At 40.4% G+C, this 18,418-nt stretch overlaps 1 protein-coding gene across 1 annotated transcript in view; it reads left to right on the top strand.

Moving 5' to 3' along the window:
• LOC121873480 (cell adhesion molecule 3-like) overlaps positions 1-16,318 on the top strand; it is a 45,636-nt gene extending 29,318 nt beyond the window's left edge. The window contains exons 2-4 of the mRNA XM_042377071.1: positions 8,866-9,001; positions 9,820-9,953; positions 16,054-16,318. Of these exons, the coding sequence (XP_042233005.1) occupies positions 8,866-9,001; positions 9,820-9,953; positions 16,054-16,287 (504 nt within the window). The 3' untranslated portion in view covers positions 16,288-16,318. The remainder of the gene's footprint in view (positions 1-8,865; positions 9,002-9,819; positions 9,954-16,053) is intronic.
• The last annotated feature ends 2,100 nt before the right edge of the window (positions 16,319-18,418 follow it).

Raw genomic sequence — 18,418 nt, 5'->3', positions numbered from 1 at the left:
ACACTGAGTAGCTAGTTATACTATTGATTAATATAATTACTTAATTCCTCAGATGATCATTCATTATATAACACACACACACACACACACACACACACACACACACACACACACACACACACACACACACACACACACACACACATTCATATATATATAAAGTACTCGTATTCCACAATACAATAGTAAGTTCAGTAATCGAAGCATCATTCCATCATTCGTACGACTAGAAGTTTGTATCCCTGTCAGGTGTATCAACTGACCACGGTTCCGCTTTCAGTATAATGTGTCATGTTTCAATATTCATCAGATAAAACTGGAAGATATTTGTTTCTTAAGCTGTACCTTTACTAGTAATGTTTATGTACATATACTAGTATAGTGTTTATAATGGTGTTTCTAAAATAACAAAATTAAGTAATATGCTAAAGTTTTTCTCAGTAGCGACAAGTGAGACACAAACTGTAAATCTTCATGACATCCCAACAAACGAATACTGGTCTGGCGAGGTCAGGGATATAAAGGTAATTTTTACGGCTTGCACAAGAACCTCACGTCTCTCTGGCGCGGTCGTTTGTACATGACAACTTCACTGAATGATTGATGCTTTAAAACTGTGAAGCAACAGGCTGGTGGTCAGTGTCAAGGACGGCGCCCACCATGGTGCTGCCTTCAACAATTAAGGAACAATTTTACGCTAATACAATAGATTTATCTGATGATGCGGAAACACACCCAACTAACCCACCAGAGTCCTGCCTCCGTCTCTATAGGAAACATCAACACTGGAACGAGCTACACACAGTAAGTCCCGGGCGGCACCCAGTTCACGAGTACTGTACATATATAAATCTTATTACGACCGTTCATATAAATCAATTTATATAGAAACGCTATAGTATAAAAAAATAGTATATCTATTTAAAAACATCAGTAAAATAGTATAGAACATTGCACAAACCTTAAAAATAACCAAGTTAAAACCATACAAATATAGTCAATCAAAAACACATCTTTATAAACCCACCCCAAGATTAACCTAAATTAAACCCCAACATTAATGCCCCCCCCCCAAAAAAAAAGACTTGGAAAAGTTGACAATGTCGTGAGAATCAAGTATGTTAATGAACCTCACCGTGAAAGACAGACACATACTTACATTTCAGCAACAGATGTTTTTGTTTCAGTCTCACCTACTGGGTCTTTAAGTTAACTGTCCGACGCCTACTGAAAGGGAGCTGGAAGTAATGCTTACCCCCCTCTCTCTCTCTCTCTCTCTCTCTCTCTATCTCTCTCTCTCCCCCTCTCTCTCTCTCTATGTCTTTGTAAAAATAAACAAATATTAACTTTCTATTGTAACTTTTTCTGAACGGATTTATTTTAGTTCTGGATCCCAATTCATTTCGCACTGCAGATGAGGTATACGTTATCAGTCGCTGCTCCCTCCCGTACACGCAGCTGACGAGTGAGTTAGCGAGTATTGAAGGTTCGATCATTCAGGTGTAATTTTCAATGCGGGTTTGATGTTTCGTCACACACACACACACGTCACACGCTATTATTTTTTTGTTCATCTAAATCTTTATTAACTCTTGTCTAATATAAAGAACTGACTTACTCTACGTGTTCAAAGACCTTTTAGTAGATTGTCTATTTGTATAAAAAATCCATTGAATTATCATACTCAATGACTTAACCTATTGAAGTAAAGAAAAAAAAAGTCATGAACTTCACTTTTTACGTTCACCTCTCTATATTTATAAGCGAGATTCACCTTCTCATTCAACCCTTATTTAAAATTCAATTAGACAGAGATTTAATATTAGATAATGCTACCTGCTGAAACACGATAATGAATTTATCCAGTATTTATGAAGAGTTTATGTGTCTTTTAACCTAACTTAACCTAATCTAACCAAACCAAACCAAACCTAACCGAACCAAACCAAACCTAACCTAACCTAACCAAACCAAACCAAACCAAACCAAACCTAACCTAATCCCAACCAAACCAAACCAAACCAAACCTAACCAAACCAAACCAAACCAAACCAAACCAAACCAAACCAAACCAAAACCAAACCAAACCAAACTAAACCTAACCTAACCAAACCTAACCAAACCAAACCGAAACCAAACCAACCAAACCAAACCAAACCAAACCAAACCCAACCAAACCAAACCAAACCAAACCCAACCTAACCTAACCAAAACCAAACCAAACCAAACCTAACCAAAACCAAACCAAACCAAACCAAACCAAACCAAACCAAACCAAACCAAACCAAACCAAACCAAACCAAACCAAACCAAACTCAACCAAACCAAACCAAACCTAACCAAACCAAACCAAACCAAACCTAACCAAACCAAACCTAACCTAACCTAACCAAACCAAACCAAACCAAACCAAACCTAACCTAACCTTGAAGGATCCGAAACACAAAAACAACAATTAATTGATCGATAGTGATGAAACAACATAATATACATCATTATTATTTTACAGTAAAAATAAGAAAAAAAAACATTATTAATTTTAATATCGAGTTCCTTCATCGTCTCAATAATGTAAAAAGTTAATTAGAGGACTATTAAAAATATTGTTACAAAAAATTCTTATATTTTCTAAATTTTTTATGCATATCAAATGATAATAATTACCATCTGCGTCACTAATACTCTATGACGTCACGATTACTGTATACTCTACTAATACCGGATAACAACACTGGGTGACGTCACGATTACTGTTTAACCTTACTAAAACCAGATAACAACACTGGATGACGTCACGATTACTGTATATCCCTACTAATACCGGATAACAACACGACTATTAGAATTATATCAGGAATAAATTAAAAACATATGAAATCGTCATAGATTAAATTTTCCTTAATGTAAAGTTAATCTGAAACTGAAAAGACAAAATTAATTGTGTGAAGAAATCGTAACTAACTCTTGCGAGGTTTGTTTACAAGTTAATGTGTTCGTGTCGTCATCCCGGCACAGGCTTCGGCTTCAAGGGAAAGTAGTTCAAGAGGTGAATGAACATTGAATTTTCCAAGCACAGTGGTGGTGGTGGTGATGGTTGGTGGTGTTGGTTAGTGGTGGTGATGGTTGGTGGTGTTGGTTAGTGATGGTGTCGGTAACTGGTGTTGGGTGGTTGTTGGTGGTGATGGTAGTATTGAAGGTGATGACGACAGCGGTGGTGGTGATGATGTTAACAATGGTGATGATAAAAGTGATGGTGGTGGTGGTAATGTGAGTAGTAGTGGTAGTGGTGGTGGCGGGTGCGGTGCGCGGTGCTGCTGTCGCCGGTACTGGCTCTCATATTTCATGACATTACTTATTTACGTAATTTCTAATTTAGGAGGAATGAGTGGCCATAAAGCTTACAGAATGGACGAGTACATTTTATCATTATGTAATGTGTGTGTGTGTGTGTGTGTGTGTGTGTGTGTGTGTGTGTGTGTGTGTGTGTGTGTGTGTGTGTGTGGTGTGTGTGTGTGTGAGAGCTGTATTACCTGTTCATGTTACCTGCACTACACCTGTACATACATAAAAAAAATACTAACATTCTCTAATCCGTATTGCATCATACGTCAGCTATATTTAACAAGTAAACTTTATGTAGTTGTTTAAGTCTGTCAGTTAGATGCTGTCGCGCACAACCAATTAGGGAAATAAATTGACATTGAGATGTTTATTAGCGTGAACCCAGATTCCCTACTTCTTCTTTCATTAATTTTTATATTTAGTTGAAGCTTCATCGACGGTAGTGAAGTGATGTTTAAATCTGCAAGTTTTTATCTTTACCAAGAATGTCTGGCTGTGTGTACCACTGTTAGCGAGGGGGAGCCCGCCGCCACCCTGCCCGACTTGCCTACTTCTGCATTCTGTCTGGAGGAGCGACACAGTCTCCCACAAGTTGGAGGATTAAAAGCCTCAGCTGTTTACTTTGTCCAACTTTGCTCGCCACACCAGATTGAATTCAGATTTCTGCAGAGCTGGAGGCGAGGGATATTCATGCCCATGTTTGATCAATTTGATGTAAGACTGTTGCAAAATGCTGAGTGTTTCTGGAAGTATAAGGCTCTGCAGGGAACAGTTTCGAAGTAGTACTTGTAGAGTACAATCACTCAGAACTCCGCATATCGCTGAAACACTGTCAGACAGGAATTGGTTGTGTTAGATAGGATTCCGAATTCGTAGCTGCGTTTGGAAAGTTGTGCAGTGTTATGAGCTTTGGAAGTTGTTACAAACGTCCAAATAACTCGTCAGCGGTGACTTCAAGTTGCCATATATGTTGGTAATGAAATATTACTGTGGGGGATCAAATGAAGTCAGAATATTATGAAACAAACACAAGAACGTTGGTGTTTTTCATCTTTGCACTTTTGGGCCCATGTACTCATATATACAGTATACTTGTTACTTATCACTAATACATATGTTTTCTAAGTTCACAAATAACTATTCTCTTCCCAATATAGAAAAATACGACGAAAATTACAAATATAAAAATAAAACATTGAATCAACATAAATTTCCGACCATGAGTGTCTGACCATAACCACGGGACTGTCAGACCTATAACTCAGGTGTGGTGTATTAACAGACTTTAGTTACGGGCTACAGGACCTGGGAGTCTGAAGCCTACAAACACACACAGACAATAAAGGATAAGTTTAGTAAGTTGTTTGTCCTACTGCCCTTGGTGGGTTGTGTTTCCTGGGGCAAATGGTCACTGGGTCAATTATTTAGGATCGGGCGTGAGTAATTACCCTCGACGGAGTTTAGGCTGGACTCTGCACTTGACATCCACACGTGTGACTGGGATCGTATTAAGGACACCGTTACACACGACTAATAATAATAATAATAATAATAATAATAATAATAATAATAATAATAATAATAATAATAATAATAATAATAATAATAATAATATTCTGTGTGTTGCTCTCCTAATATGTCTTCCAAGTCTGAGTATTTTGTGCTGATTACAGCAGACACAGACCATCATGTTATATAGATACAGTCATGGACAAACGCCTCTGGATAAGGTGCGGGAGTCGAGAGCTGTATCCAACTCAGCCGTCACTTCCCTGAGTAAGAATAAGTCAAGTTAAAACACAGACGCCAACAAGGGAAAATTTCAACATACTTGTTTCACGAGTCTCCCAGTTCCCGAGATCCTCAGCTACTACTCTCCGTTGTTTTGGTCCATAACCTCAGCTCTCTGACTCTCAAGTTAATTAAAAAAAAAAGTGAAAATATTGCCAGTAAACGATGTTTCCATAAGGGACCACAACAATAATATTTGGTGGATATACCTGGCTGATATACAACCAGTCCCGCCTCGTCTTCACGCGGAGCTCTGCAGGGAGCTGGCCCTAACCACTGTATCGTCATATATATTCATGAACCTTCGCTCATAGAGGGGATCACACGGGTATTACTATTACTTAGGCGACTACAAAGCACTCCTCATCCTTCCACAATTTGTACTTGTAATTGGAAATGTCTGTTTCGCTGCATGTACAAAGGTAATGTAAGCAAGGCGGACCTGTTGCCTGGTCTCTGAGGCAGATGGTGAACCACAGAGCTGCCCCGGCCCTCAGGCGGCCGGCGCTCCCCGCTTCTTTGTCGACAGTCTCGGCAGAGGAAGCCGCGCCGCCGGAAATTATTAATGGTAAATCCTAATGTTCGAGGGCTGTATGTTAAACTTCTGTGTATTAACCAGTTATATCACTTGTGAAACAAAGATGTATCACTGAACAAAAATGAAGCCAAAATAATCAAACGTGTTCATTCTCACTGAGCGTTCATAAAACACTATTGCATAATTCATCTTCTGTCGGCCAGGGTGCCAAAGCATATCATTTAGGTACTCTGAAATAATAATACAAGAAAGACGTTAAAAAGTTATGAATTACAGATTCATGAGCGATGCTCATATGCCTCGCTTCATCGTGATGAATTAAAAATTAACTCATATTTCAATACTTGCGAAGCACAGACACCATGGCCAGTGGAAAAAACTGAATTTTTTTTAAAAACCTGACACAGGAAAGATAATATAAAACCTGAAGGAATACTCCCTACCAGGTCGTCCCTTGGTAGAGAACGACCCCCGTTCCCACCCCTGCGTGTCGACGGCCCCCGGGAGGTGGGTGCTGCCTGCTGATGAGCCACTAGCAACAGGTGGGGCTCATTAGGCATCAAGGCGCCGCACTTGGGAGAACCACCCACGGTTATTACCACCTCCTCCGCCACTACACAGTCAGGACCCGGACAAGACTGTGGTCTACTGTGAGGGGAATGAAGGAGGAGGTTGTCTCGAAGAACGGGTTGGGGGGATGGGGGGTTGGGGGGATATTGTGATGTGTGGAAGGGAAGGGAGAGGAAGAGTTCCTTATGACGAAACAAAAGAAATAGTGCTCTCTAAGAGAAAAGGAGAAAGGCTTTTATGGAAGGAGAAGGGCGGCTCAGGGCGGGAGAAGGGCGGCTCTGGGCGGGAGAAGGGCGGCTCTGGGCGGGAGAAGGGCGGCTCTGGGCGGGAGTAGGGTGCGGCGTCCAGAAGAGGAGTTCGAGGAAGAAGCTTTCAGGTGTAAATGATATATTTTCTGTATAGTCTCTTTAGCTAAAACATAGAGAATGCTTTCTCTTGTTCCTTTCAACACGGAAATGAGCTTCTTGACGCGCCTCAGTATGTTCTTGGTGTTGCCGAGCAGTAGGTTGTGTGTCTTTGTGACAATTAATAAGGCGAAGTTGTCTGTGTTGGTACAGTGACGGTGTCAGAAGTGGTAATGGTGGTGATGTGTGGTGAAAGAGTGTTCACGATGGTGTTCATGTGATTGTACAAATGGCGATTGGTGTTGACGAAGATTACGACAATGGTGATGGCGATGACAGTGGAAGGTTGTGTTGTGAGCGGCGATGGTGGTGATTGTAATGATTTTAGTTGTGATAGTGTTGTTAATAAGAGTTGTAACGAGGGTAATTTCCGTAGTTAAGTTAGTAATTTTTTGATGGTGCAGGTGAGATTCGTTCAAGGTAATTAATTAAGGTATGCGATATAGCAGGAAAGGAGGACAGGTGTATTAAGGAGGAAGGGGAGGAGGAGGAAGATGAGAGGGGGAGGAAGAGGAGGAGGAGGAAAAGGGAGTGGAGGTAGAGGAGAACCAAGGAGATGGGGGAGAGAAGGAAGAGAAAGGATGAAGCGAGGAGGTAAAGGAAGAGGAAAGTAGTGTTATTAAAGATGGGAACGAAGAAAACGGGAAAGAAAAAAAAATAGGAAATTAAAAATGTTTAAAGACAGAGAAAACTTTCAGAAAAAAAAACGACGGAAACGGAGGAATATTCACACACACACACACACACACACACACACACACACACATATATATATATATATATATATATATATATATATATATATATATATATATATATATATATATATATATATATATATATATATATATATTATAAAACAGCGAAGATGGAAAAGGTTCATTGTACTGAGTCAACTTGGGCAGATAATTCATTTCTCAAGCACATAGCTGGAGGAGGAGGAGGAGGAGGAGACGGTGTTTGAGTATAGAGGAAGATGTACGCTAGCAGGAAGAAGGAGGAAGGAAGAGTGTTTCTATTCTCCCAAACATTTACTCTTACCTAATTAAATTTTTTTTAATTGGAAACCTGACAAGAATATGATCATCGGGTTGAGAGAGAGAGAGAGAGAGAGAGAGAGAGAGAGACTATCGTGTGCTGTGATGTCCTTACATACATATACATTCCTGAGTCACGTCATCTACATACATATTTCTGATATACATATTGATTAAGAAATTATTTTCCTATGAAGTACTTACAAAAATATCCCTATATTTTTTTCCCCCATACGAATCAACACTAAAATCCAAAATAATTTTTCAGAAAAGAGACAATATTAACATGATATTTTGTTTCTAAGAGTAAATCATGTTACCATCATTTTTTAAACATGTATTAACTAACATGCTCTGGCGATATCAATTTCCTTTTCATTGTATCATCTGAAATACTAATTATAATATATTTTTTTTTATTATTTAAGATACAAATTAGATTATATTTCTCTATCTTAATATGAGACGAGGTGAACACTGCAATATGTTGTATAGCCTCTTTATTGTATCAACTCAGATGTAAATTAACTTCAATATATACGACTGTTAAAAGTGTATTATCCTGAACCTGTGTTGGCGGCAGGTGAGGAACATTAACACACACACACACACACACACACACACACACACACACACACACACACAAACACACACACACACATTATCGTTATTATTTTCTTGGTTCTTCCTTGTGGCTTTGTGGTCTTCACTTTGTTATTCTGTTAAGCTGTGAGTGTGTGCTTGTGTTTCTGCGTCTGTGTGTTTGTCGTTGTGTGTGTGTTGATGTCTATACATGAATAAATAAGAAAAACAAAACAAAAATAAAAAACTGAAAAAATAACTTTAAAAAAATTAAAATGAAACGAAAGATTTGTTCTTGTATCACACTATGATTACAACACCTTTCTCCCTATCTACCACCCTTCCTCCCTACCTCCCTTCCTCCCTACCTACCACCCTTCCTCCCTTCCTCCCTACCTACCTTCCTCCCTACCTACCTTCCTACTTACCTTTCTCCCTACCCAGCTAAGAGTATTACGAGTGAATTAAATCTACGGACACGACCCATACTCTTCCATTCGTTATTCTGTTTACATCGAGTTTCGTTACAGGTTGTGTGTGTGTGGCTGATTGTCCCTGTAACAAGTATCACGCCCTCATCTCTCTGTTGTTTTGGTTTCAGATGGAAGCCAGCACAGGGCAAGTGGTGGTGTTGAAGACGGCGACGCTAGCGACCTCCGGCAGGTACAAGTGTGAGGTGTTGGCCGAAGCACCAGCCTTTAATACCCTGGTGGAACACGCCATCCTTACGGTCGTGGGTAAGAACTATCTCAATCATCACTCCTCTTACCTTACTCCTAGCTTACTCTTTATACTCCCATCTTACTCTTTTTACTCCTAACCTCCTCTTTGCTTATTCTTTCCCTCTCTTTTTAAGTCTTTCCCAAAATCTCTCAATCTCCTCCTTTTTTACTCCGAATTTTGCTTCTCCTTTTCTTCCTTTCTCTTCTTCCTATTCCCTCCTCTTCTTAATTGTCTCACTATATTACTATTGATTTATTGACGAATTTGTTTATTTCATCTCGATAATATTAGAAGCGTGTCAACATGAGTAACCATAGGATCTACTACACATTCATTAGTGCACCCTGGAGAAAAAAAATAAACTGAAGTAGTACCTCCTTTAATAAATACTTTTTTTTACAAACTTTCTATAGTACGCCATTGAAATAAGTTGTATATACTTTTTTAGAGTACTTTTTTTAATAGAAGTAGTACGCCCTACTTTACTTAGAATTTTTTTAAATAGTTTCCCTTTGAAATTTCGGCCATAAATATTCTCCATTTTCTTTCATGTTTGAAATTGCAATTCCTCTTCTTATCTGTTACATCTAATGCATATCATATGTAGCTCTTGCATGTGTTGAGAATGAATCCTTTGAGGACTTATCCCAATGTCATCTTTCCCAAGGTTTTAGGTTAGGTTAGGTTAGTTTACGTTAAATTAAGTTAGATGAAGTTATGTTACCTTGAGGATTTTTGGTAACCAGGTAAAATAAGCTTGGGAGAGGTATTTAATCTACAGGTGATCATTACTAATTAAACTATCTCATAATATCACTTTGTACCTCGGCAGATATTCCTCAGGAGAAGCCCGTTGTGAGGGGGGCACAAGAGAGGTATCACCCAGGGGACGTAGTTCGCATCAACTGTACCTCGGCCCCTTCCAAGCCAGCAGCCGCCCTCACCTGGTACATCAACGGAGAGGTGGTAAGTGATATAAGAGAGAGAGAGATGCTCAGGGGGGCGCTAGGTCAGGACAGGTGAGGAAGACAAGGCGGAGGTGGCGATAACAACGACAAGAGGTGATGATAAGAAGCACCACCTTCCCACCTCCCCCTCTGTCTGCCGTCCCCCACTTGTATCCGACTACCCCTCGAGGTCTTAGTCCCGTACCCGACAACTGGAAATTCTTATACTAGTACCCAATAGCCAAGTGTCCTACGCCCGTATCTGACCGACCCCTACACACACACACACACACACACACACACACACACACACTCTCTCTCTCTCTCTCTCTCTCTCTCTCTCCAGTCATAGCTAAGTCTCATCTCTAGATCTGTTTCTTCTTAGAGCTTCACGAACGGCTGTATTTAACTCCACCCATCTACCCCTGACATTGTACCACTCATGTGTTCAGCTCATGCTCTTGCCCTGAGTGATATAAAGAACCTAAACAAACTTCCAGGATGTTGATTTCTTGTGTGTGTGTGTGTGTGTGTGTGTGTGTGTGTGTGTGTGTGTGTGTGTATTCGTATTCCATTTATAATTATCTTTATACGGTGAGTTTATCATTACACCAAAATAAGTAACATCTAACTTGATAGACAGTTAAATAAACAGACACTTGGACAGATAAGAACCACACCACATTCCCTTTAGCTCAGGAACTTGTAACATAAGGTGATGGGGCTTTTAGTATACAAAGGGGAATAAAAATACTTTACAAAATTGAATACTTTTATATTGATGTAATTTAAACAAAAACTCACAAGGATGATAATTATAATCTTATACAGAGAACGATAAAAATACGTCACTGGAAAGCCGTAATATAAATAAACGTATATTTTTCTCCTGGTTTAGAGGGAGGAGGAGGGCAGGGGGGGAGTTCACGTGGAAAATGTATGTTGAATGCCTGAGTAAATGTGTCTACACGTGTTTATGGGTGTGTACATATCTGAGTAAATACACCTCCCTCACTTATATGACGAGAGATGTGGGGGAAGGGATAGGTGTGAGAGAGAGACTAGCCTGAGATGTAATAAGACTTATCCACAAGTGCAACAATGACAAAAAAATTCCTTAAAATAACCATAAATACGTAAAGAAACCACATACATACATACATACATACATACGTACACACACATAGAAACCACGATTACACACGCACACACACACAAACCTTGCTCAATCAGTCAATTAGGTGATTAACTTGGGTTAAAAAATCAGAGACACGCGACATGAAATTCCAAGAGGCAGGGCTGTACTCTTCCTGCGTCCCGGCACGGCAGCCTTACCTGTCAGGGCGAAGGGTCTTGGTTGATTAACTAATGAGTCACACACACACACACACACACACACACACACACACTTAAAATCATTACAACTATTATTATTATTATTACTATTATTTAAGAACTAGAGGCTGTACAACATCACTGACATACGAGTATATATCTATATATCAGCAGTCAATACCTCCACCACCCAACACAGCTACTACACTCAGAGAATCTCCATACGTTAGTCAATTTCCAATACACCTCCGGCTCTGGCCACACTTTGAACCCTTCTACCTGGATTGCAGAGCCTATGTAAATTATCCTCTGGTCCACACCGCTATACCATCCCTCTCATAGTGTTACAGGTAAGAGGAGCTGGTCTGGTGGTGGTGAGTGAGGGAGAGGTGAGGTGATAGTGAAGTGTGTGTGTGTGGGGTTGAGAGAGAGAGAGAGAGAGAGAGAGAGAGAGAGAGAGTGGACGAGATTACATGAAGAAAATCAAGGCAGCTAAAGTGGCGGCACAAGAAACGACACGAGAAAGAGAACGAAAATAGAACTGGAAACGAACAAGAGACAAAGAAACTAAGAGGGAAAGGTGCAGGAGTGATTAGGCGAGATAAGAGATGGGAGGAAGGATGATGGAAGGGAAGAAGGATGATGGAAGGAGGAAGGAGGGGGAGAAGAAAGTAAGTGGGTGGAAGGAAGGAAGGAAGGAGGGAAGAGGAGATGAGAGTGATTATATGTAAGAGAGAGAAAGAGAGAGAGAGAGATACTGACCAGGACACGAGTGAGATTGACATTAATAAAATAAACTGGATGGAAGGGTTATCAAAAATTGAGAGACAGGGCCAGTCTTGAGAGAGAGAGAGAGAGTTCAACAATCAACTTATACGAGACAGAAAATAGAAATTGGCACAGACAGACAAAGAGATACATACAGAGAAACAAGCAAACAAATAAAAACAAACACACATATAGAGACAAACAAAACAGAAAAAATTAATGAAAATGCGAAGAAGAAGAAGAAGAAGAAGAAGAAGAAGAAGAAGAAGAAGAAGAAGAAGAAGAAGCAATGGAGGAAATGAGAGAATGTTATGAATATATTTTTTTTATGCTTTTGAAACGTAAGCCACAAATACCAGAGATTTATTGGCATCGTCGGCTGTAGCTGGAGCGTGTTGGCCAGCCTCACTCAAACACCGCTTCATACTGCTCCCTAGTTTTGTATATAACAACACCCACGGGAGGGCCCCCAACCGTAAAAAAAAAAAAAAAAATATCATGGAGAAACACTATTGGCGTGGTTTATATACTCAAAAATAATATATATACACGCGAAATACATCCCCTATTTTACTGTTTCATATAATTTTTTTTTCTCTTATTCATATTGTAGCGTTGAAGTTAAGGAAAGAAAAGGTATATTTTTTTTTTTTTCTTAGGATGTACAGTTACAGTAGTCTAGTAATGTTCTGGAGCATTGTAAAGACGCGTGGGTGGAACTTGATGCTACCAAACAGCTGACTAACTTCTCAGTACGAGTTCTCTTCTAAATGACCCGGCACTAACTCGCTTCAATTTTAGATAAAGCAAAGTAATAGTGGTAAGGGTTCTTGTCTTAGATAGAAATGGTGGAGAAAAATATATCGTGGGTCATATAGGTACAGTACGAGTCTCTCTCTCTCTCTGTCTCAACCATGTAACGACAACTACGACTCTACACCACCGTCAACCACCATCCGTCACAAACCACCATCCGTCACAAACCACCATCCTCCACCACAATCCACCAGCCTCCACCACAATCCATCTTTCATAATTCACCACAATCCATCCTTTACAATCCACCACAATCCCCCATCCTCCACCGGAATCCATCATCCACCACCACCACGACTTTACCACTAAACATTCTGACTTTCTTTCCCTTTCGAATTCTCTTACCTGCATATCCTCTGTTCTTCCTGATTCCCCTTTTCTCTCAAGTCTTCTTCCTCCTTTAATACATTTTCTCACATGATCATTATCCATTCTTGTTGTGTTCTTCATCGCTTTGCTGGACTTTTTTTTTTTTTTAGTTTGTCTCGTAAATCAAGCCTTTCAGTACTTCCCCCTTTATCTGTATTCTCTCTCTTACCATCTATTTCCTTCTTCCCTCATGTTATTGTACCTGTCTCTTCTGAACCCTTTTATCCTCGCTTTTCTTTCTCGTCTCCTTTTCATCCATCCTCTTTGATTCTATCTTTCCTTTTCTCTCCGTGATAATAATACTCCCTTCTTCTTCTTCTTTGATGTGCCCTTTCCCTTCCTATATGTTATCCTCCTCTTTCTTTTCACCTCTGTTTATCATGTCTTCATCTTCTTCAGGTCTCTGTTTTTCTTCTCATTTTCTTTCTCTCTATAAACCATTTAATCTTCTTCTCCCTCTCTTTCCTTTTCCCGAAATCATCCACGTTCCTATACTGTACACCTTTCTTTATATCCCATGATTCACCCCTTCCTCTCCCCAACACCCCATGATTCACCCACTTCCTCTCCCCACCACCCTATGAGCCAAAACCTCCCTCCTCAACAACCTCCTGACTACCCCTTCCCCAAACAAACAAACCCCTAACCACCCCTCCCACCCCCAACCATCTCTCTACAACAACAACCCCAGAGCTACCCCCCCTACCCCGGGAGCCAAACCCCTACCTCCCACAACCATTCGCTACACCTCTCCCTCCTCCAGCCAGCCGCCACCCCATCTCTTCTCCAATCCTGCCGTCACGCCACCAGGAGACTGAGACGGGTGTAGGTTTTTGCCAGCTGTGAGGAGGACCCGTGTGACCGTCCAGAGCGAGGGACACTACACGACATTGCCGGATATTTGATTACTTTTATCCTGAAGGAGGAGAAAGAGACGGTCAGGAGTGTGTATGCCGTGATCCTCCTCCTTCTTCTTCTCCTCCGACACTATCACTCTTCTTCGACGTCTTCTTCTTCATCCTCCTCCTCTTCCTCTGCTAATCATTTCTCACAGACTCCTCTTAGAAAACTTATTCTTAGTTATGACTTTCGTGGTCAACGTATCGTCAGTGTGTTTTACATTCAGCTGTTGTATCTTGTATCTCATCGATTGTCATGAGTTATTGGTGGTGCGAGTGTCATGACCAACACAGTCGAATATATTTCTCTTATCTATCCATCCATCTATCTATCTATCTATCTATCTATCATTATATGTGTGAATATATATAAATAAAAGTATCTGACAGGGAGAGCACCGCCGGGGTAAGAACAAAACTTAGACCATCACACCTCAGGGACCACATCACATAAGTACTGACTGAGTCAACCCAAAACTTTTCTTGTGTTGACTCTGGCTGCCCCCTTGTGTGTTTATGAGAGACCTCCACCCACCACCTAAACCATCACAAAACACTTAATTTTGACCTCTTACTCGATAATAAAACATCTCTTCCTGTAATAATGAATGTAGTTTTATCTGTGTTCTTTTTATAGTAATGTTAAGTAAATCAGTTAAATGCCTTTTCTTATCACTTCCACATGTGAGATAATCTTACTCTGAGAAGCACCCCCCCCCCCCCTCTCTCTCTCTCTCTCTCTCTCCTCCACGTGTGTGTTTGTGTCTTGGTGCTTATCTTTATTGACTTTCTTTCATTGATTCTGTACCGACTGTCTGTATGTTTTGTCTGTCCTTTCTTTGCATATCTGTCTGTTTTCTATCTGTCTGTCTGGTTACCTGTCACCTATACGCCTGTCTGGTTACCTGTCACCTATACGTCTGTCTGGTTACCTGTCACCTATACGTCTGTCTAGTTACCTGTCACCTGTACGTCTGTCTGGTTACCTGTCACCTATACGTCTGTCTGGTTACCTGTCATCTATACGTCTGTCTGGTTACCTGTCACCTATCTGTCTGTCTGGTTACCTGTCACCTACCTGTCTGTCTGTCTGTCTGTCCATCACCTTCAATACACCTTCCACTACATCCAACAGAGAACCATTGATTTACGACTATTAAATCTTCCTCCACTACTCGTCGGAACAGTGATACGTATCTTACTGTTCCTTTATGTGTGTGTGTGTGTGTGTGTGTGTGTGTGGGTCAGGTGTGTAGCTGTAGGCGTTTATGTTGTGGGTTTTTGCGGTATTTCATCGTATGTATATATGTATGTATGTATGTATGTATGTATGTATGTATGTATGTATGTATGTATGTATGTATGTTGATGCCTATGTAGAGTCATCATACAATAGAAGAGTATAAAATGTAATAATGAATCCTTGATAAACTAAGTGGATGGCAAAACACGCGTACGACTCTAAATTGAATACATTAATAAACAAATACATTTAATGGATACAAAAGAAATCCAATATGTCGTGGTGTGAGGTATTTATATATTACATGTAGCTGTATGTATAAAATCTTTCAAAATTATCTGTATATATGTGTAAATATACATATACATGAATAAAGCCTAATTTGGTATACTGTATATCTGTATATCAAAACAGTTACGAAATTATGTAGAAAACGTTATGTCTATTTTCCAATGTATGTTTTTATTTACAAGTTTGATATTCAAGCTGAAGTGCGTCTTCCAAATCATATATACATTTATGTTTAATATATATGCATTTGATCATTTACTTGCCGGAGGATTATTATCAATTACGAAAAAAATCTCACTTGCATCAATGTAACGTGTGTGTGTGTGTGTGTGTGTGTGTGTGTGTGTGTGTGTGTGTGTGTGCCTCCAACACTCACCCCGCTCGCTCCCCCTCGCCAGGTGAAGGACAAGTACCTGGTTCACTACTCGCCCTTCATGGACGAGGACGGGCTGGAACAGTCTACCCTGGGCCTCCACTTCCGCGCCACTCATGCTCACTTCCCTCACAACATGATGTCCCTGCGCTGCACCGCCTCCATCGGCATCTTCTACAACAAGACTGAGGAGGCCAGTCTGGAGACTCACCGCCCAGCTCTCTCCCTCGAGAGCCGTGAACACTTCTACGGTGAGTGATGGTGTCTCCTACTGGTGGGCCCCGTCCTCCTCTGATCTCCTTCATGGCTTTCATATACCATTATTTTTCTTTGGTTCACCTTAGTCCTCCCATTATTTTGTACGTAATGCACTTCAGTTTTTTCTTCATTTCATTGTTATTTCGTAAGCCACTGAGAATAAAATTACTTCCCGTTATTTTCTCTTGACAATTGTTACCGTATATCTTTGTTTCTTAAATCCGTGTGAACATTCCCTCTTCATCCAGCTTCTTGATTACATCGTTCTCACCTGTTCTGCCTCACATAAAGTTTTACATCATCATTTTATAATTTCTTCTCAATTATCTTCCATTTATATTCTAGAATATTTAATTACAGGGAATGAGTGAGGGATTACTAGTGTGGGTTAGTTAAACAACGAAAAAAGAGCCAATCTGGGAAGGGGGGTTGAACAAGAGTGCCACTGTGGGCCGGTCAAGCAAGTGCCACAGACATGTAAGAGGTTGTTAAGTGTCCCATCGAGACACTGTGAGGCAGCTTCATTTTCTCTTGTCCTGAGCAAGTCATTAGTTCTTGCCTCGACACGTCCATGAGAACCCCGCCATCTGTCTTGGTCGAGGAGGGTCTGTCTCTACCCCCCTCCCTCACCTCTCTTGGGGGAAGGACGGAGAATGAGATGTGTTACAGTGTAGAGACTATCGATAAGACACCATAAGAATATACCGTGTTACTATAGTCCGTTGTTTGCCTGTATAACACGTAACAATGTACAGTATGGTGTCATTATCCATCGGTATCTCAGGTTTAATAAGTAACTGAGCTTCGATAAACAAATATAATGAAATTATAAGAAAAATGTAAAATAAATTCTGAAAGGGAAGAAGTTTAACATTTAATCACACAAAACTGATGGTGGTCACGCTATATATATACTGTATATACCTGTCATTCGGTGATGACTCTTATAAAAAAAAAACACTCATCAACGCCTTTCATCATCCTGTGAAAAAAGGCAATAAAATCCCCCCCCCTCCACACACACAGAGTCTTAGCGTATTTAATAGTCCTGTATATATAAAATAAATATATCTATTATTGTGTTTGTTTATTTTTTTATGAAACACAACTGAGTAAACAAAAGATGACGTGAATCACTTATATATCAAAACCTGGTGGCCATCCGTCGTGTTATTATTCTTCTACACCTTTAACAGCTCTCATTCGCCTGACCCGAATTTCAGAAACTTTACCGGAGAAATATATTTGACGTTATTTTCCGGCCTATTTTATTGAATAGTCGGTGAAAAAAAAATAATATAATCTGTTCTGGCATAAACCCCGTGAGATAATATCATTTGGGATTGAAAATGTTTGAAATGTCCGGATATTTGACTATTGACGTCTGATTGAGGCAGTGGTGTAGTGGTCCAGCTGATGTCATGTCCTTTTGTGGGAGTTTAGATGTCACGAGGGACACAATTATTCATCTTGATCTTAAAGTTTTACCATGATTCATCGCTGAGGTACATACATTAACACGCAGAATTACTCATGAGTTGATATCAATGGAGCTTTACTCATACTGGTGGGTGGGTGGAGTTGAGGGGGGTGGGGGTCGCTGGTTCGCGCCCAAGACATCCCCAGAACTTAGCTAAGATCAGGTACCTTATTTTAAACGATAGAGAAATAAATGTAAAGTGCCACCCTTTACATATGTCGAGAGGAAAAGAAACACACACACACACACACACACACACACACACACACACACACACACACACACACACTGCTTGATTCATGCATACACCGGATCCTTATCATCACGTACACAAACAAACAAATGTATTTAGCGCGTCACTACAGCCAACACAACACTAAACGTGACATACCCACACACACACCCTCTGACAGGACCTATGTGGTGTAGGTCCCAGGTCACTGATGTCAGGACCTATGTGGTGTAGGTCCCAGGTCACTGATGGTAGGACCTGTGTGGTATAGATGCCAGGTCACTGATGTCAGGACCTATGTGGTGTAGGTCCGAGGTCACTGATGTCAGGACCTGTGTGGTGTAGGTCCCAGGTCACTGATGTCAGGACATATGTGGTGTAGGTCCCAGGTCACTAATGCCAGGACCTATGTGGTATAGG

The sequence above is a fragment of the Homarus americanus genome, unplaced genomic scaffold (assembly GCF_018991925.1).
Source record: "Homarus americanus isolate GMGI-L3 unplaced genomic scaffold, GMGI_Hamer_2.0 scaffold8507, whole genome shotgun sequence".
In the NCBI taxonomy this organism is placed as follows: Eukaryota; Metazoa; Arthropoda; class Malacostraca; order Decapoda; family Nephropidae; genus Homarus; species Homarus americanus.
This window is presented reverse-complemented; position numbering and strand designations above follow the sequence as displayed.